This window comes from Sabethes cyaneus, chromosome 2, assembly GCF_943734655.1.
Source record: "Sabethes cyaneus chromosome 2, idSabCyanKW18_F2, whole genome shotgun sequence".
Lineage (NCBI taxonomy): Eukaryota > Metazoa > Arthropoda > Insecta > Diptera > Culicidae > Sabethes > Sabethes cyaneus.
The window spans coordinates 9,248,880-9,270,832 of record NC_071354.1 but is presented as its reverse complement, the minus strand read 5'-3'; the positions used below and the strand labels follow the sequence as shown (position 1 = coordinate 9,270,832).

The following is a 21,953-nucleotide window of genomic DNA, read 5'->3' as shown; positions in this document are numbered from 1 at the left end:
CTCGATTCTCTTTGTTATTTTTCGCCCCCACCCCTTCGGTGGCCCAACACCGCACAGTGGAGCGACTCCATACAAACGCTGGCCAAGCAAAAAAATCTCTTTAAATCAAGGATAATATGTGGTTCTTAAGTAATTTCGGGGTGCTGAGCTCGATTTTCAGGTTTATTTTGCATTAGAATGTATATATTTTGTGTTAGGGAGAATTTTCAACTATTTTCAAGTATTTTTTTAAGTATAATGACGTATAAGAAATGAGGGTCATTTGGAAAACTATTGCAGATGGATTTTTATAGGATAAAACATTACATAAAACAATTCAAAGCAAATATGAGCTTTAATAATCAACACAAAATCCATATAAGTTAATATTAATCAAAAATTAAAACTTTTCCCCTTATTAGTTTTCTTAATCTATTTTATCTCCATCTTCTTTTTTTTTCTTCTTCTTCTCCTTCTGCAGAATCACTAGTTTCACGTTTCGTCTTCAATAGTAATATAGCGTTCTCAGAAAGATTTTTCTAATTTCATTTTTCCGTTTCGAAGAAGCTATAAGGTTTATCCGGAGAAATAAGAAGACGAATAATTCTATCACGATTTGTATTTTCACACTTATTTTTGCATGTAAAATATTGTTTTATAAAGCAATAACCTTATTTTCGTGAGGGTCAATACCGATGCAGTGGCTAGCATTCACGCCTCGCACACCGACGACAGTAGTTCAATGCTCAACCCCGCAGAAGTCACGAATGACCCGGGTTGTTAAAGTGACTATAATTAAACAAAAAAACTTATTTTTGTGCTTCTTCTGTCATTCGTCCTATCAGCAATATAGTTGTCTAGATTCATTTATGACCGCGAATTCAAATTCTTTGCATTGCAGTGGTCGTATTATATGAGGACTATACCCTGACGTAAAGGTTTTTGGTATACAAACAATAAGTTTCGAATTTTTCTGAAATAATGTGTTCAAGAACTTGCTATAAGAAAATTTCTCAACCTTTTAATTAATTTCATATCAATACCCGTGATTTCAGAACTAATACCAGGATTGGCATAAGATCTTCGAGCTGAATTTCCGTTATTACTATCGCTGTATCCTCGAGATTTCCTCCAGCCTCTAAAATCTGGTCAATATGCAATATGGACCATACATTCGAAGCAGCCTATCCAACAATGTAAAGGAGATATCCCATAATTAAGATATCCACCGTTTACTTTGAGTGTTGGCATTTTGTCCATATTGTTGAATTCTGATATAGTAGCCTTACAAGCGTAACATTTGTGCTCTGCGCTACTCTGCGCTAAATGAGACTATAACCATCTGAAAGCTCATATTTTACGCTAACTTTTACCGGTAGTGTCAATAGTGGCGAACCTTGGCTTCAAAACTTTTAAGCGTGTTTTACGCGAAAATATGGCATTTTTTTAATGAAAATCAAAATTGTGGCATACTATGATAAAATTACTGCATACTCAATTAATAGCCTTTATTCAGCACTATTTTTTGAAGAACTTTTCCTTAGACGCCGTTGAAATCCGAGCTACCATTAGACCTCTAGCATGTTTTGAAATATTGGGTTATTTTTCAAAAACACGCTAAAACATGCTGAGATAGCATACTTTCAAGATTCATAGAAAATTCAAATTTTATCATATTGATCTAAAATTTTGGATTTGAACACTTCAATAGTATAGAATCACAGGAAAAATACAACGGAGAGTCGAGATGAACTTTCATTTTTTGGCTGCTGGCCAGCGATTCCCCACTGTGCACCGGAAGTACAAAAACTTTTCAAAATATTTGTAATGCCCTAATTTAAAAAAAATCTCCAAAAAGTTACGGAACATACTAAAATAAGCAAATTTGCTTTGCTTTGTCAGTAAAATCTGTTTTCGTCCAAGAGTTCACATGATAAATACTCTTTCCATATTTATTTTTTAATTACTCCTACTACTATTATTACTACTCCTCGTGTTATTCCTCGCATTTTGGTTTACCGGTGGTCTGTTCGGACCGCTACCATGTGTATCGAAACGCCTTTTCTTTACCGCTGGGGGACAATACCCGTCGTCGATTGCGGAGTATTCACGCACTATTGGTGGAGGTATGTTTTGCGTCGCTTCCGGTGGAAAATTTTCTTCTCTGACCGTGGTGTACTCTGGTTGACGTAGAAGCGGTTGTTTAATTGGAACGTTCAACACTGATGAGAGCTCCCGGATTTGTTCGTCCTTTAGCTTTATGCTCCTCTCGAGAAAAGCAACCTCTTGCTGGATGCGCTTACATTTCATGCACATCCAGTTTTTCTTCGCAGCTAGTAGATCCAGGCAACTGAGGTGAAACCAACGAAAAATGATAGGTTTTGAGCGCCAATAGCTCAGCGGTTTTCCGATCGATTTTCAATATTCTTACACTAATCGATCGGAAAATCTTCTAAGAATTGACCCAAATGAAGAAAAGTATGGATTCTTGATGTTGAACTATTGAAAAATTTAAACTAATGAACCAATGTTTTACCAGAATTCTCGCTACGTGATTGGTTGGAAGATTCTTTACGATGATCTAAACCTATACCAATTTGATATCTGTGCCTGGGAAGTAAGCCAAAACAAGTGACAAAGTTCCCTCATTTCAACAAGATTTCTTAACACCGCGGTTAAACCTGGACCATTTTGATGTCCTTGCTTGGGAAGTACGCCAGAGAGAGTAACGAAGTACCCTCGTGCCAACAGATTTCTTACGAACGCGATTAAACCTAGTCCAATTTGATGTCTGTGTTAGGGAAGTATGCCAGAAAAAATGCCACAAGTTCGCTGTCCCAACAGATCGCAAATTCTTTATTGCGAGACGATTAAACCTAGGCGAATTTGATATCTGTGTTGGAAAAATGTTCTACAGCTGTAGTGTTCGGTTTTAATATGACTGTGTATGAATACGCATGCTTGCCGTTTCATTAGAAGTGTAGTGAAAAGATGTGCTGTTGATAAAATAGGATTGAATTGGTAAAAGCCCTTCAACGTGGGGAACCATGGGTAATAAAAATCAGAAAGGTTGTATTCCAGACACAACCGCGTAGCTGGCGTAGAACTACGTTAGGCGGGTTTTTGCGAAGAAACCTTGACTTGTCTTTCACACCATATTGACATATGTATGGCGTAAAATACCGTTAGGTAAATAATAGTGCTAAATAATTGTATCATATTTTTGGTATGTATTTTGTGTTATTTGTGATGCTAAAAACAAATATTTTTACCAGTGGCCGAATTGGAGTACAGCCTTAATCCGTTAATTGGGTCACGACTGCACTTTAGCTGATTCGCTAATAGGGCCGACTGACAGTTGTTTGAAATTTTTAAACTCAAAAGTTCAATAGAATTTTGACATTCAAGTTGGAGCATGGCCCAACTAACCAACAACCAATTAACGAACCGTATCTCCCTCACGCACCCAGCTATTAATCAAATTCTCTCGTTAATATCAAACACTATCACACTAAAATGGTTTGACTGTGCTACAGGTTGAGAAATCCAAATTTTTGCAAGTCGATAATTTTTCAGATCGTTTCATTCATTTTAATGATTGAAGGCTACTAAGTAAGTTAAAGTTGTTTTTACCTTATTGCCTTATACTAAGTTGACGGTCAAATAAACATTAGCACCACTACGGATCCCTTCTGCTTTGTCTTCTCCATTATTTTCAAAAGAAATTAATGCTTGACTATTTTATAGTAAAGAACTAGCTGACCCGACAAACTTCGTATTGCCACAAATTAACCTGTGTTGTACATAAATCATGAATCTCGGATGATCTTTGTCACTTCTCGAGTTTTGCAAGCCCCCCAGTGGGCGGCGCTTCCGACGGCGGGTCACCGGCAACACTCGCGACCGGCTCGTCCTGAATGATCTAGTGTTACTATAGATAGTTTTTGTGGTCTTGTTATTGATTAATGTTTTATGGAAGAGTCTCGAATTTCTCGAGTTGGATTAGTTTTTGAGTTTCGCAAAAATTTCTGTTTTATTTGTATGAGAGTCCATATCCCCCTACCACAGGGGTGAGAGGTCTCTAACTATCATAAAATAAATTCAAGTCTCAAAAATCTCCTACATGCTAAATTTGGTTCCATTTGCTTGATTAGTACTCAAATTATAAGGAAATTTGTATTTCATTTGTATGGGAGCCCCCCCTCTTAGAGTGGGGAGGGGTCCTAATTCACCGTAGAAAATTTTCTTGCCCTCGAAAACCTTCACATGCCAAATTTGGTTCTATTTGCTTGATTAGTTCTCGAGTTATGCAGAAATTTGTGTTTCATTTGTATGGGAGCCCCCCCTCTTAGTGGGGGGAGGGGTCTCTAACCATCACTAAAACCTTTCCTGGCCCCAAAAACCTCTACATGCAAATTTTCACGCCGATTGGTTCAGTAGTTTTTGATTCTATAAGGAACACAGGACAGACAGACAGACAGACAGACAGACAGACAGAAATCCTTCTTTATAGGTATAGATTACAGGCAACTAACTGACGCAAAGCACTTTCCTCGCTTTGAGAATTGCTGCGTTACTTCACATGCACAAATATTCCTTCAGCTGTGCTTTCTTGTAAGACAACATTTCCGAAAAAAATCTTGCAGTACCTATTCGCGACGGCGAAAGCTAGAGATTTTTAATCCTGTTCGCACTTACACGAAAATCCTTCCTTTATTTTTTTTCACGCAAAAACCACACAAATATTAGCAACTTCGTAGTCGCGAACGTGGATACAATCTGGCAAAAGGAGAGGATTGCTGCTCACTTTTCTGTGGCGTTTCACCTTCAGGACATCAATTTAGACTAGATTCAATGTTTAAAGATAAACTAGGTTGAAAGGAAGGGGTGGTTTCATGCTTTAACAAAATTGTTTACCTTCAGGACATCAAACTGGACTAGGTTTGTCGCAGTCCTAAGAAACCTTGTTAGGACGAGAGGACTTTATCACTCTTTCTGGCATACTTCCCAAGCACCAATATCAAATTAGCATAAGGCTTAAACGTCGTAAAGAATCCTCGACCTATTGGGACGGGGGATTTTGTTACTTTTGTTGTTTTTCACAGTAAACAGATGGTGTATTTAATTGTCGTCCCAGCCTGTGGAGCAAGGCGATCACAAAGAAAATGTATGGGATAATTTGACCTTGAAACTGTTCGGTAATTTTTACTAATTAGTAATTGAAAAAGAATGTTACAATTGAAATCACATAATTGCTACATCTTTTATGAGTCGATCGGTATCTAAACTATGAAAATCCATTCATAATTGGCAGAGCTATTATCGTTCAAAATCTTTCATTCTTTCGTGACGCTGGGTTGAATCCAAATTTTGGATTGACACCCTGCGGTAAGAAGTAGTTCTACGTAAAAAAAAAATAGAATCGAAATGAAATTAAGCCAAACAAACCACAATATTTTTTTGAAACGATGGTTTTTACAATTGATGGAGGGACGGTAGGGGAAAGTGATGAAATTTTTTTGGTAAAGGATGGGAAAGAGTGGAAAGGAAGGGAGGGGGTATTAGGTAGCTACGCTTAACAAGTTGTCGTTGTGACTGCTATCTTTTGTCCAATGCTGGAAGGTGCATGGGTCAAACCAAGCTAAAGTCAGAGATTATAATCGGATTTGAACCCACAACACCTTCCAGGACGTGTGGCTCGCTGGTACCCGTGTACCTTTGAACCATAGAGGCGCTGGACAAAAGAAGACTGCGTAACCCTCCTTGTTAATGCAGCGACCTATCTGGCTTTTGGGTTATTTCTAGACACACAGATTGTGCTTCTTCCTCCGTCAACTGTAGAAACCACCGACCGAGACGTTTTGATCTAACTTGCTTTTACTTTCAGGACGACGACACTATGCAGGCCCTTACGACTTTCAAGATACTGCGTGTAAAGTTGTTCGTCCGTAAGCATGTTAGTCCGCGTTTCTCAGCGCGGGTCTTCGGAGGAAGGCTCCGTTCCGTGTTTTAGACTTTGACCTTTGAAATGCGGTAAGGCATCTAACATTATGGTCTAAAACCATTCTTATTACGACCAACCATAGCTGTTTCTTGCGTAAGGGTTATTTCGCCTTTGAGAATTCATCGCTGGTTGATGGTCACGTTTCCTCTTAAATTGATTTTTGCTTTTTCCGTGATATACTGACGATTGAACATCGGCAGCGGCATAACCAGTTTGGCTAATCCTGAACGATGGAGGTCATTTTACATCGTTCACCCGAGGGTTGAATTCAGGAGGCGATTCCTTTTGGGCGGGTTTGATAACTAATTCAGCTGCTGGTGACACGCTCGCAGCGTCGGCTTCTATCGTTGATAAGAGGCGCAGTTGCTCATCTTTAATTTCAATACTGAGCTTGAGAAACGAGATGACTATGCTTATTACACTGTCAATTGTATTTTGCTGTGGTTTAAGCGCGTCTTTGTGTTCTCATCACCGGCGGATAGTTATTATACGGATTGGGCCTTTGTGTTCCCATCGCTGATGGGTAATTACTTCTCCTCGTGTTATTCCTTGCATTGTGGTTTACTGGTTGTCTGTCTGGGCCGATATCATGGTTATCGACCCGCCTCTTCTTTTCCGCTGGGGAAAAATACTGGTCGTTGATTGCAGGGTATCCACGCCTATTGGTGGTGGTAAGTTTTGCGTCGCTTCCGGTGGACAATCTTCCTCTCTAACTGTGGTGTACTCCCGTTCTATTGGTACATTTGGCTGGCGTAGAAGCGGTTGCTAAGTTGGATCGTTCAACATCGATGAGAGCTCCCGGATTTGTTCGTCCTTTAGTTTTATGCTCATCTCGAGAAAAGCAACCTCTTGCTGGATGCGCTTACATTTCATGCACATCCTGTTTTTCTCCGCAGCTAGTAGATCCAGGCAACTAAGGTGAAACCAACGGTCACATTCGACACAGGTCATTTCGCTTCTGGGCTTGTTGGGCTCGTGACACAAACGGCAGCTTCCGTTCTTATTTTTGACAAATTTGAACATGATGTTAAACTTTTCTGTACTAACCGAAAAGTAAAGATCTGAAGAAAACTCATCAAATACACCTCTGGACTAATGATTACAATAATGCTAGTAAAATAAGCGATTATCTGAAGAACTTTCATTAAAAACACCTCTAATTACCAGCAGAAGCTAACAGCTATTGAACCTCTATTGAACAGCTTTTATGGAGAGACAGGTAATCATTTATGGATTGTTTACTTAGGTAGGTAGGAATAAATCTCTTAGACCTTAGACTGTCCTCACAACTTGGAGCCGAGTGGCTGGATCATCAAAACGAATTGGCGCTGGGTGGCCGGATTATCACTACTGGACCTGGCGTCCTCACAAATTGGCGCTTGGTAGCCGGATGCTGCAAGCTTCGGTGCTGTACAGCCCTCATACTACTAGCTGAATTCAAAAACCGGAAACTCAGAAGCTGATTGTATCTTTCTAAGCAGCTGTGATTCGCCCACACCGGCATAGCTCCGTTCGGGGATTTGTTGCTAAGTGGCTGCAAAGTCACCCACAGCGGCCTAGCTGAAGCGTCGTGAATGAAATCCTATTTCGACTTTCGATATGCCGTACTTCCTCTGGTATGAAGAGTACAGCAGGGTTTAGCGGCATCGTCACACTATTTGGATGCCAAACGTACTACACACCTGCAGTATATCAGCAACACGGTCGATGGACTTGATGTCCCGCGAGTAAATTGTTGCTGATGGAATCCCTATTCCACTACCGAGAATGTCACGTGTTGCTGCGGTAAGCTTGCACTATGGACGAACCTGACGTCCTGTCAGTAAATTTTGCACTATCCAGCTGCCAAATTGTCAGTCGATCGATAAAACTGAAATCCCGTTGGTAAAAACGTTGTTAGTGCCAGGATAAATCCTGGTTATTGCCCTGTTTATACATCGTTCGATAATAGTTTATTGTTACTACATCTAGCCAGAACAACAATAGCGCTTTGTTTCATCTTCGACCGAGTACACTGATTGTTTTTCTGCTAGATGTAAAGGTAAACGCGGCCATTGCGGCTTTGCGCCGCAACATATTGTTTTAAAACCAAATTTTTTGTTCCCCCGTAGAACTTGTTGAAATCATTATCGCATTATGTGGCCGTTTGCGTCCACCCACCTACTGCTGCAGTATAGTAAAATTGTATGCTGAAACATATTAAAATTGTATGTCGGCAAAGTATTTTTATTGGCGAACGAGATAGAATCGTTGTAAAACATTTTGCGTGAAGTTTTTCTATCACATTTATAACAAATTTTGATAGAAATATCAACTGGAGCTATAATTCTGTAATGTTTTTGTTAGAATTTGATATTTGATAATTGCCTAGTTTATATTAAGTACTAGCGCCTTACAAAAAATAAACTCATTGGGTTTTGGACTCCTAAGAACTGTAGCCGGTAGATAGCATCACCATTTACTTAAATTGCAAGGTTTCTTGTTGATTTAATCATCCTTTCTGGTTAAAAAACTATTTTGCTAAGCGAAAATGTAAAAATACACAACTATGCCGAAAGTAGTACCTCTAGCTTTGCTTGTTTAGGAGCTGTAGAACTTTCAATGTAAAACAAACAAATTTCGACTCCGATTTACTCAACCAGACGGATACAAATGAAGCCTTCTGGGTTTTGAAGCTTTTTTCATATAGGGTTAACACAGACTAACAGACGTAACACTGATGCCTCATTCCATCGCCAATAAAAACGATCATTTCAAATGTTCACTTAAGCTTAAATGTTTGAGTCTCACAAGTGTCGTTGCGTGAGAACGCCGCTCGCTTGCGCTGGCGCTGTTGTCAGATATTATACAAGTAAATTTATAGCATTGCTAAATTTATAGCAAGCTGCTTTGCATAGCGCGAAGACTGCACCAGGTGATGCTAGTGTTTTTTTCCAAGTTTTAGGGGTGTCATTGAAACGATGTTTTGTTAGAAAATTTGTTCGAAGTGTTACGTCTGTTAGTCTGTGGGGTTAATTTCTATTTCCCGTCGTAGTAAGTAAAGCCATTCTAATTTTCATCAATTGTTGGATGGATTTAATGAATACTCCAAAAGTTCTTGTGCTGATTTGACTAAAACACACTTACCTTCCGATCCGTGAACTTTGAAATCTCCGAAAAGTGATTATTAATGCATATTATTGAAATTACGTAACTGACTTTATTTCTTAATTCGTCGTAACGTTTTCAAATCCGTCCATAAAAATTTTTCATCGTCCGAACTAAAAATCATAACAATGTTTACGAAGCTAACGCGCATGTATTTGTGTAGGACGGCATGACAAATGTTATTTTGCAAAATTTCTGCAGGTCAGGCAAGTTTTCCTGGCTGTAGAATAATGACAAAGCCTTGCGTGAGTTATCAATACCTATAAAAAAGGATTTCTGTCTGTCTGTCCCTATGTTCCTTATAGAATCGAAAACTACTGAACCGATCGGCGTGAAAATTTGCATGTAGGGGTTTTTGGTGCGAGGGAAGGTTCTTATGATGGTTAGAGACCCCTCCCCCCACTAAGAGGGGGGGCTCCCACACAAATGAAACAAATTTCTGCATAAGTCGAGAAATAATCAAGCAAATGGAACAAAATTTTACATGTGCATGTTTTTGGAGACAAGAATTTTTTCTATGGTGAATTGAGACCCCTCCCCACTTTAGGTGGGGGGGCTCCTATACAAATGAAATACAAATTTTCTCATAACTCGAGAATTAATTAATCAAATGGAACCATATTTGGCATGCGGGTGTTTTTGGAGGCATGCATTTTTTCTATGATGAATTAGGACCCCTCTCCCTTTTTAGGAGGGGGGACTGCCATACAAATGAAATACAAATTCCCTCATAACTCGAGAAGTAATCAAGCAAATGGAACCAAATTTGACATGTGGGGGGTTTTGGAGGTAGGAATTTTTTTGATGATGGTTTGAGACCCCTCACCCCTGTGGTAGGGGGATAAGGACTCTCATACAAATAAAACAGAATTTTTTGTGTAACTCAAAACTAATCGAACTCAAGAAATTTTAGACTCTTTCATAAAACATTAAGCAATAACAAGACCACCAAAAACTATCAATAGTAACATTAGATAATTCAGCGCGAGACGGCCACAGGCCGCGAGTGTTGCCGGCGACCTGCCGTCGGAAGCGCCGACCACTGCGGGGGGCAGCCCCCGTAGAGATCACCTCTATCTAGGTTTATTTCTTTTCCTAGATCTACTGTCCTCTCCTTCTGAAGGAAAGTAACTTCAGTTGGGTCACCCCTGCGAAATGGTACTTTCTACGAAAAGATTTTCCGTGAAATGGTACATCCCGCGTAAGGTTTTTCGCGAAATGGTATTCTTCGAAACTCTATATACCGCGTTATGGTCAACCGAGAATTGGTGTTCCGCAAAATGGTATTCAGCAGAATGGTTTGTAATGATGGCGAATATTTAAATCCTATCCGCTTTATTTTATCAGGCTAAGCAAGCAATGGGGAGAGTTGTTTTCTACTTTACTGTGAAGAAAATTTGTATATTAAAACACCCATGAACTTCCCAGAAACTTGCAAAACTCAAGATTGTGACAAAGATCATCCGAGATTCACGATTTACAGTTTAATTTGTAGCAATACGAAGTTTGTCGGGTCAGCTAGTGATTGATAAAAATATTCGGAAAGCATCGAACAATAGCCGACAGAAATAAAATATTTAAATCATCAATACCATTTTTGGATGGACCCTTTTGAAAGAGCAGTCGAGATCTTTAAAAAATAACTGATGTGATAAAATGACATCTACCTATTTTTAAAAAGAACATCTATGGAAAGTTTCAGCTAAATCAAAAATGCCATTTTTAAAAAATGTAATTTAGCACGGAATCCCACAGATTTGAACATTCGTATGACAGTTGATTGAGAAACAACACACATGCTTAGAGTTATACACATTTTATTTTTAAAAATCATTTCAAAAAATCGTCAAATCTAACATCATGGACTAATGCCATATCTTATTACGACCATAGTTGCTTCTTATGTAAGGGTTAAATTTGATGCTGATTGGTAGTAACGTTTCAACCTGAATTGATGTTTGGTTCCTCCGTGGTTTACTGGTGATTTAACTTCAACTGTGCATAACCAGTTTGGCTATCTGGTTGGTAAACATGGTTGCGCTTTTGCGTTGGCGGATATCTACTTGAATTTTTTCTGTGTGGGACTGCTTTTTTAGTGTGGGACTGCTCTTTAGCTTCAGTGTTATGAGCAATTCGCCTTTTCTTCGTCACTGAGGAACAATGTCCATAGTTGCTATCTGGGCTGCTGCATACGTTTAACTCCGGGTATGTCTGATGAGCTTCTTGTTTGTTAGTTTCCGCTCCTAGTTGATTTCCCTCTGTAGCACTTACTGCCTCGTCGTCCATCTTCGACAAAATTCGCAAGTGCTCGTCTTTAATTTTTAAACTTAATTTGAGGAAAGCAATCTTCTGTTGAATTTGCTTACACTTAGGGCAAGTCCATTTCTCCTTCGGTGTACCCAGTAGATTCACGCAACTAATGTGAAACCTTCGGTCGCATTCACCACAGATGATCATTTCCGTACTGCGTGCATTGGCCTTATTGCACAATCGGCAGTTTCCGTTCTTGTTTTCTACGAATTTGAACATTTCCTTTCCGGGCAGAGAACGTTAGTAGGATATGAAGAATTCTGATTAGAAAAACAAATTCTCGACAACACGGTTAGACTAATGCCAGTAGAATAATGAGTGTGAGATACTCTCCTTCAGTTTTTATACCCTAATGGGTACATAAATCATTTGTAGGTATCTACCACTGACTTGTGTGTAAAATGGGAACAGAAGTAACATGGTAACACCCACTTGTGCATTACCTAACTTATTGAAGCTACACAAAATAAACTACCTAGGATTCCAATCCAGAATTCAACTTCTATAACTTCCATCAGACAATATGCAGATGGCAACTACCTAGTGGCTTCAAAAATGCATCATTTTATGTCATAAAAGTCGCTGTTTCTAAATTGGTTTTTAAATTAAAATAAAATTGGTTTTCAAATAAAAATGCAAAAAAACTAATTTTTTAATAATCTAAAAAAATCGTTATACAGTAATGACCCGATTTTGTCACCCCCATGATGAATTTAGAGGTGACAAAAACGGGACAGTGACAAAATCGGGTATTTTGACGTAGGACTACGTCTTACGGCAAGTTTTGAGATAGGGTGTCATTCCAAAAAATCGAAAAATGCGAGCGTCACCATTTTGATGTCCTTGCTTGGGAAGTACGCCAGAAAGAGTGACAAAGTCCCCTTGTGTCAACAGATTTCTTACGAACGCGAATAAACCTAGTCCAATTTGATGTCTGTGTTAGGGAAGTGTGCCAGAAAAAATGACGCAGGCTCGTTGTCCCAACAGATCGCAAATTCTTTACTGCGAGACGATTAAACCTCGTCGAATTGGATATCTGTGTTGGAAAAATGTGCTACAGCTGTAGTGTTCGGTTATAATACGACTCTGTATGAACGCATGCTTGCCGATGCCGTTTTATTAGAAGTGTAGTGAAAAGATGTGCTGTTGATAAAATAGGATTGAATTGGTAAAATCCCTTCAACGTGGGGAACCATGGGTAATAAAAACAATCTTTAATTTCAGTAAGGTAGCAGGAAAGCAATAGTTTGTGTCCTTGATTTTGTTAAATTGTTTTCAAATGCACAATATTTTGAGAATTGAACGTATGCAATGTTACTACTTTGATAAATGTTATATACAACGCATGTAGCATGTATATATGTTGCATGAATAATCGAATGATTACAAGCATGATTACATGCCACTATCACTACAAAGAGACTTACGTAGTCCTGCGTCACCTATTTCTATGATGATTTAGGACCCCTTACCTTTTTAGGAGGGGGGGCTCCCATACAAAAGAAAAATAAATTTCCCCATAACTCCAGAACTAATCAAGGGAATGGAACCAAATTTAGCATGTGGGTGTTTCGGTGGGAGTTTTTTTCTATGGTGAATTGAGATCCCTTCCCCCTATAGGAGGGGAATAATGACCCCTCTCTCTTTTAAGAGGGGGGTTTCCACACAAATGAAATACAAATTTCCTCATAACTCGAGAACTAATCAAGCAAATGGAACCAAATTTGACATGTGGGTGTTTTTGGAGACAAGATTTTTTTCTATGGTGAATTGAAACCTCTCTCTACTTTAAGAAATTAGAATTGTTTCCAGTTAAATTCTGTGTTTAATTTTTTCCCTGTCTCCGGTTTGAAGTACAAATTAGTTCGAACTTCCTCAAAAATCCAAACTGCAAGATCAATTTAGTCCAAATTCAAGTATGTTTCAATGCCCGATTTAAACCCAAGTTGCAGCCTGTTTCATTTCGAATTTTAGGTTCAATTTTAAGTCATATTTAAACTCTGATTTGAAGTTCAATTTCAAATACAATTTGAATTCTAATTTCAAGTTTCAAACGTATTTCCTAGTTTAACCTGAAGACCAATTTTAATCCATTTTATGTGCAATTTTAATTCGAATTAAAAATTCAAGTTGGAGCTTAATGTTAAATCCAATTCCAAGTTTAATTTAATCCCAAATTCCTATCTGGCCGGAAACCCGTTCTTGTGCATTATCTGCCATGGCTGTTCGTGCTCGACTGTATCGTATGTTGCTTTGAAATCCACGAAAATATGATGCGTTGGCACGTTGTACTCCTGGCAATTATGGAAGATTTATCGGATAGTAAAAATTTAATCCGTAGTAGCAAGGGGACTTCATAAAACGGAATGTAGCGCCTAGAAACTGGTTTGCTTTTCTGGGTCAAGTTGAGGTGTATTTGTAATATGATTAAAACGAAATAGAATAAATAATTTTAAAAATTCGCGGTAGGTTAGTTTGAATGTAATTCGCGTCAAAATTGGTTATAATACTGGTTTCTAGTCTATATGTCTGGAAAGTAGACGAAGACCCGCCGTAGGCGAACCCATCCAGCACCCTAATTCAATCTTCCCAGAAAACATAAATTAAATTTGGCAATATTTACGCATACGTGAAATTTATCTTATGTGAGACACCCATAAAATTATATTATCAAGAAGTGCAATTCGTCCTACAAGCGGTTGTAAGCAAAAATATATTTTTACAAATTTTACACTTTATTTCCTAAGGAATGTTAAAAATAAATTCAGTTTCAGATCAAATTTTTAGTTCAATTGGATTTTGAATTGGAAATGGATTTGAATCCTAATCCTACAAACCAAGGTAAGGTAAAATAGGTAATGCACAAGTTCATGTTACTTGTGTACTCAACGTATACACAAGTCACAGGTAGATAAATTTGTGAAAAGCGTAAATTACCTACAAATAATGCCTAAATAGAGTATAAAAGTTGAAGCGGAGTGAAATGTTTTCATTACTCTACTAGCAGTCATTCAGTCTAGAAGTGTATTTGACGAGATTTTTTTAAATCCTTAATTTTCGCGGCTAGTAAAGCAACGTTCAACATCATGTTTAAGTTTAAGTTTGTGGAAAATAATAACCAAAATATCTGCCAGAAGCTTGAACAACAGATTGCGTTTCTCGAAACAAGAATAAAAATAGAGAAAGAGCACATTCGACTCCGATCTTTAACTATGAACTGCGAGGCAGAAAGAGTCGCTACTTACACACCAACAGCATTGATACACAAGGAACAACAGAATTGTCCATCGGCAAAAACCAGCAACAATACAATACATCGAGAGTATACGACAGAAGATTACGACAAATCGGAAATAAACGACGAAAACTGTCCACCGGCGACGAAGAAAAGGCGAACTGATCACGGCACTGCTGCATTCAACGTAAACCGCACAAAAGAGGGGGAATTAAAGCGAAAGGCTTATTATCCTTCAGCAATCAACGTGAACAAGCAAATGGACATTGCAATGGAATTGGACTGAAATTAGTTGAACCAAAGGTGCGGTTAGGTTTAGATGTAAGATATAGATAACTAAGTAGACAAAAAATGCAAATAAAATTTTAGTAGCAACTTTAAAAAAATGTTTTGATTATTCGGGAATTTTTCCCCTCACCCCTCCTTGTACGCTATAATCTCTGTTTACGACCATCTCGGACATACGAATTTCCTCGGCGTCGGCGTCCATTTTGAGAATGCCTCGGCGTCCATTTTGAGAAATGTTAGAATATTCTTTCTTAGGCGCTTTCTTGTTTTTCTACAGTCTTTTGCAATAGTGGAAGTGAACTCCACTGCCGTAATGGCCAGTAATTCCTTCGTCAGAATCCAAAAAGTCTCAATTAGCCTAGCCTCGAAACAGTTTGAAGAAGTGGTACGACTCCACGACGGCTTTTCTTGTGTAAATTTTACGGGAGACGCCAAGCCTTCGGTTTCCCGTCGAAGGCCCCAACTACGCGGATATAATCCTTAACAGTATACGGACGACTGTTTTCTCTAACAATATTTTTGACGATACATTGCATTTATGATTCTGACATAAAATTCACATAAATCAAGGTTTTCCAAAGTGGCGAAATTTCGGTTAAAATACACACCTAAATAATTAATATAACGAAAAAAATATACAGCACACCGATCGCGATAGAAAAATGGTTGTGTCCATCAGGGATGGTTCGATCACTTTGACTCAATTTTGATTCATTTGACAGTACCGTTTCAGCCGAGCAAAATTTGACAAAGACACATTTTGTATGACACATTTGTAGAACTAGTTATTATCTACAATTTTGCTGAAAAAAGTTTTGCTGTATCTTTTGTGGTTATGATGCTACAATGCTAGTATCTCATTACTGTCTAAATGAACGTTCGTTTAGTCACTAATGAAGTACTAGCAGTGTGGCGCCGTAAATACAAAAGATACAGCAAAGCTTTGTGCAGCAAAATTGTAGATAATAACTAGTTCTACAAATGTATCATACAGAACTTTGTCAAATTTTTCTCGGCTGAGACGGTACTGTCAAATGAATGTGAATCAAATCAAAGTGATCGAACCATCCCTGGTGTCCATATCTCGTTTCTCAAGCTCAGTATTAAAATTAAAAATGAGCAACTGCGTCTCTTTTCAACGATAGTACCACCACCAGCTGAACCAGCGATAGAATTCGCCCAAAATGAACCGCCGACTCAGGTGAACTTATTCTTATTAATACCAACACAGCCACAATAAAGGATTCCTGGAAATAATTTTAATTATTTCTAATCATAGAAATATTTCAAAATATTTTCTTGTCTGTATTAACATTTGCAAAATGTCAGAGATATATGCAAATGTTTAATCGGCCAGGCCCACTGTGAAGTATTGCCGCAAAGACGATTATGAGAAATAAATCTTGTGTCAATAAGTTATTCATACATAGATGCATTTCAAAATCAACAGGGAAAGAAGAAACGGGGACGTCTCGTACCAACCGTTTCTGATTAACTGTAAATTAGTTTCGTTGGAAGTATCTTTGCTAATAAAAGTTAAATGATACTCCGGCCCCTTTAGGGATGACTTATGGCATTTAGACCAAAAGCCCGGCTGCAATTGGCCAAGGTTATAGCGCCTTATTTCGCTCTTTGAAAAGATATAAAACTTACTTGCTACCCGAAAATTACAAGCTATCGAAAATAGATATATATAATAATCCTACAAATTTGTGTATAAAACTTGTGATTATATAAAGCAAATGGAACTTTCTCACCGAATTTCCTTCACTTCTCAGCTTTTTAAGGAGCGATTCTGTTATCTTAATTTGGCGAGCAGCTATTTTGTCCAAAGACCGTCAATATTGTGGCACACAGAACTGTATTATATCCTTCTTGATCCATCCGGCATCTCTTAATGGGTAACAGTAGGCTGGAGTTGCTGCCTTAGCAACGGATTTCGATATAAATTTATGCATAAACGTCTTTTCACATTCCTCGACTGGTTCCAGTTCTCAATCCAGACATCCCGTCTGTTATCACTAGTTGCTGCTAGAACGCCTTTTTATCAGAAAACCTCTCATTGAAACATATTTTTCCCTAGAGACCGCGCTGCTCTGTTCTTCCTTTATTTGCCAGCAGAACTGCTGATTCTTCTGGGGTCTTCAGCAGAGACAAACATTTAATTTCTTTCACAGTTTACATTTACACTATACAATACAACTTTTGAACGCGGAAACTATTCTACTTAAGACGAATTCTATTTTTCCCGAAAAATAAACTAGAAAAATCGGACGTGAAAATTTTAGACGCCCATTTACGGTCACGGTTGCTTCGATCCTTCTGAACCGCCGACTCAGGTGAACGCTGAAAACTGTCCTCCACCGTTAGATAATAGCCGAACTGGTTATTCACCCGCCGAAGGTCAACCGCCAGTATACCACGGAGAAATCAAAACCCAATTTAAGAGGAAACGTGACTATCAAGCAACGATGAATTCTCAGAAGCAATTTAACCCTTATCCAAGAAATAGCTATGATCGTAATAAGAAATGGTTTTAGTCCATAATTTTAGATTTTAAGTTGACGAATGAGAAATAATTTTGAAATAAATTGCGTATAATTCAAAAGTATGTGTGCTGTTTCTCAATTAATTGTCGCACGAATGTTATCCATTGTTGCAAAAAAATTAGTGTACATTTGAAAACGGTCAGAGTCAGTATTCAGCTATTCGGCGAAGCTTTCGCTTGACGTCGAAACTGGAGCGTTCTACGGCCGTCATGTCAACTTTGCGAATGCATCCCTTGATTCTACCAATCAACTGTTTGCAATTCGTGGCTCTCAAGTTATTTTTGTACACCAAGCAACTCAAAACTCCGAAGAAATCTTCGATTGGGCGCACTGAGATAGATTTTTCGGGTCGTGGTTTTTGGGTAAAAATGGAATCGAATGGGTATTCAGGAACGATTATGTTTTTTTTGGCGTAATGAGATGATGCTCTATCCGGCCGAAACACGTATTGTCCATCTGCATGATGTTTTTGTAGAAATGGGATCAAAATTTTCTTCAAACATTCCTCTGATGCATCTTAATTGATAGCCAAAACAGAGGACTTGTTGTTGAAGAAACGAGAAAGAGAACGATGTCCTTCTGCGTCCATAATTTTGGCTGGTCTTCCACTACCATGTTTACGAATAGTGGTTGGGCATCTTAGGATATGGTAAACAGACGAAGCCGCAACATATTTGCTTTTTAAATGTTGTACCGTATACTTTTTGCCGAGATTTTTGTTGCACTTCGTAGAAGTGTACAACGCGCTCCCGAAATGCTTCTTGTTTCGACGCCATTTTTAGCAAAACTGCAAATAATAGCAAATATTAACAAAAAGAGGAGAAAGAGAGCTAATACATACATACTCTCATTTTTCTCTGAGCTCATTTGTTGTTGAGCATAAGGGCCGCGAAAAAAATCCAAAATTTTAGTTGCCACCCGCTATTAGCATATTACATTATTAGCATAAACCATTGATTAGAATTTGTTTTTGAGCTCAAAGAAGCCTCTTCTGAGGCATATGTTGACGTAAACAGATGCACTCCAAAAACTTCAGTCATTGGAATTGAATATAAATTGGATTTAACTTGTAAAACAATTCAATACTTACTACTAGGTCATCTACTACGTAATAACATCTTTCATATGAGACACAGACATTGCTCAATTCGTCACACCCCATCGACTGGTATATGACACTTGGCCCTATGTTCTATTACGCGTTTTTCAACCAGATTCTGTACATTTGTTATATAGTATAACTAAGGTAAAATGTTCAAATGTTTCCTAGAATAACTCAATAATTCGAAAACAGACCCTGAGGATGCCTGAAAGTCGTAGGCGAAATACGTATCTGTCAAGAATAAAATATACATAGTAGAATTGAGTTGGATAAGTTTTCCTTTTATTTAATTTCCAGGTTTTAAAATTGGTTAATTGTTTCCGGAGAAAAATTGATCAAATGGTTTTCACAACCTTTCAGTTTATATCTTTTCAATGATTATAGAATAATTCAGGCACAAGCATAAAAATAAAATAAAATACACTTTACATTTTTTCCGTGTGGACAGACTTTTATTAAACATAACTTTCATAATAGACTAAATCAGTAAATAAGGAACATCTAACTCAGCTAGATGTCCTATGCGCTTGAGGAACGGATTCACTTCACACGCATAGGAGTACCCTTTGGAAAAGTTCCTCCGATTCCAGTCGATCCAGTTGATTTTGTCCCCAACGTCATCCTCACAAAGCATGTACCCACCATCGATGATTTGCTCCATCGAAGTCAGATGTATGTCATTAACTCCAACCAGTGCAATACCGGCCTTGTTCCGTTCGTCGTACAGAATCTTGTAGAAAATTTTCGGTGCCGGCAACCGCTGGGTTCCATTCGGATCGAAATCCAGGAAGATCGGCTGCTGGTCCCCGTTGACATCGGTTTGGGTGTGCGCACCGTAGGTGCCCCCATAGACCGTGACCTCGAGATTGCGTGCGGCCACAAACCGGCGCGTGCTCTCTTCAATCTTCAACCAGTTTCCCTCGTTGAAGGCCTGCCACTGCGGAGCAGCATTCAGAAACCAAAAGGTACCATTCTGCTGGGTTCCAAAGATCACGTCCACGCGCGCAGCGATATGACCACGAGCCATGTAACGCATGCTGTCGTAGTCGCCGACAATATTGTCCGCCAGATCTTGGGACCCCAAGATCTTCCCAACCGTTTCGCGCTGCCTGTTCATTGTGTACAAATTATCAACGTAAATGCCAGGGTAAAAATCTCCCTGGTACCAACTGGGTCGCGGATTACTCGACTGGTAGCCGACACTGGGACGTTGAAGTTCATGCCTTACCCAGTGGTTTTCGAACGTTTCCTCATTATGGCAAACATCCAAGAATTTCGGAAATCGATCCCCCATATCGAAACCGATTTCAATCAGCGTGGCCGCAGTTTCACATTGCTGGCCGGTTCGTCGTGCCGAACTGTACCACAGTTGGGTACAGGAAAAGTCCTCAAATGCGTACATGGTACTGTTGAAGTTAAACGTCATATCGAAAACGCAACTGACAGTGATGGTTCGAGCACTGGGGAACCGGCTAAAACCATTGCTGTTACATGCAAGTTCGATCGTTTCACCGGCATCCAATCGAAGCAGCCGATTGTCCGATGTGGGGTAGCGAAACCGATCGGTTCCTGGAACCAGAATCAATGGCTGCGGCCGCGGCAGTTGATTGTTGATGTTCATCGAACATGTCGGGGCTGCTAGGGGGATGTCGATTAGCTACTACTTGATTACTGTAATGAGATAACAAAGTTTGCTTACCGAATTTGATGGTATTATCGACATTTTTTGGTGATGAATCAGCAATCCAAGAGCAGAAAACTGTTATAATAAAGTACACTAAGAGCGGCTGCATGGTGGAGCCTAACTCGTTTGAGTTGAACTAATGGAATCTCACTGAGGACTGGAATTTGCAGACTAAATTTGTGACTATTTCACCGGTACTTTACGTCAATCGACAGGTTCGTGCTATCACTAGATCATAAATAATATTTTTATTGCCGCTCCGATAACGCGTTGGATTGGCCTTCCGAATAAACCAAACTGCATTATTGTGGTGTTTCGGCTATGATTAAGCCATGCTCGTTCTGTGATTGAATTTGAAGTGGTCATCGCACTTGATCAGGTATCAGTATTTGTGGCTCGAATACTAGGGGTTTTCACACTTCGTGGTAGGGAAATAATAATATTTTTTTTTTTCAAAACTGTAAAAAATAACATAAAGTAAAAAATAACATAAAGTAAAAAATAACATAGTGAAATCGAGCAGTCGAATCGAGCACTCGAAACGAACAGTTAAGTCAAGCAGTTGAGGTCTAACTCTAAGTGGCTAAGTCGAGCAGTCTAGTCGAGCAGACATTAATAAAACCATTTCTTATTACGATCATAGCTGTTTCTTGGATAAGGGTTAAATTGCTTCTGAGAATTCATCGTTGCTTGATAGTCACGTTTCCTCTTAAATTGGGTTTTGATTTTTCCGTAGTCCGTTCGTCCGTTTTTGTAGAACTAGTTATTATCTACAATTTTGCTGCACAAAGCTTTGCTGTATCTTTTGTATTTACGGCGCCACACTGCTAATACTTTATTATTGACTAAACGAACGTTCATTTAGACAGTAATGAAATACTAGCATTGTAGCATCATAACCACAAAAGATACAGCAAAACTTTTTTCAGCAAAATTGTAGATAATAACTAGTTCTACAAATGTGTCATACAGAACTTTGTCAAATTTTGCTCGGCTGAAACGGTACTGTCAACTGAATCAAAATTGAGTCAAAGTGATCGAACCATCCCTGATGGACACAACCATTTTCCTATCGCGATCGGTGTGCCGTATATTTTTTTCGTTATATTAATTATTTAGGTGTGTATTTTAACCGAAATTTCGCCACTTTGGAAAACCTTGATTTATGTGAATTTTATGTCAGAATCATAAATGCAATGTATCGTCAAAAACATTGTTAGAGAAAACAGTCGTCCGTATACTGTTACGGATTATATCCGCGTAGTTGGGGCCTTCGACGGGAAACCGAAGGCTTGGCGTCTCCCATAAAATTTACACAAGAAAAGCCGTCGTGGAGTCGTACCACTTCTTCAAACTGTTTCGAGGCTAGGCTAATTGAACCTTTTTGGATTCTGACGAAGGAATTACTGGCCATTGCGGCAGTGGAATTCACTTCCACTATTGCAAAAGACTGTAGAAAAACAAGAAAGCGCTTAAGAAAGAATATTCTAACATTTCTCAAAATGGACGCCGAGGCATTCTCAAAATGGACGCCGAGGAAATTCGTATGTCCGAGATGGCCGTAAACAGAGATTATAGCGTACAAGGAGGGGTGAGGGGGAAAATTCCCGAATAATCAAAACATTTTTTTAAAGTTGCTACTAAAATTTTATTTG

The 21,953-nt window shown here is 38.8% G+C and overlaps 1 protein-coding gene across 1 annotated transcript; it reads right to left on the bottom strand.

Moving 5' to 3' along the window:
* Nucleotides 1-19,092: 19,092 nt before the first annotated feature.
* LOC128733656 (uncharacterized) lies at nucleotides 19,093-20,407 on the bottom strand. Its single transcript, XM_053827396.1, has 2 exons — nucleotides 20,314-20,407; nucleotides 19,093-20,252 (listed from the first exon to the last, which is right to left on the bottom strand). Exons 1-2 carry the CDS (start codon nucleotides 20,405-20,407, stop codon nucleotides 19,093-19,095), a joined length of 1,254 nt encoding a protein of 417 aa, XP_053683371.1.
* Between the last annotated feature and the right edge of the window lie 1,546 nt (nucleotides 20,408-21,953).

What these genes read in the sequence shown, in the direction of transcription:
- LOC128733656 (XM_053827396.1), bottom strand. Translation starts at nt 20,407, where the DNA reads ATGCAGCCGCTCTTAGTGTACTTTATTATAACAGTTTTCTGCTCTTGG. An exon ending in CGATAATACCATCAAATTCG is followed by an intron (nt 20,253 to 20,313) that starts GTAAGCAAACTT and finishes ACATCCCCCTAG; the next exon opens with CAGCCCCGACATGTTCGATG.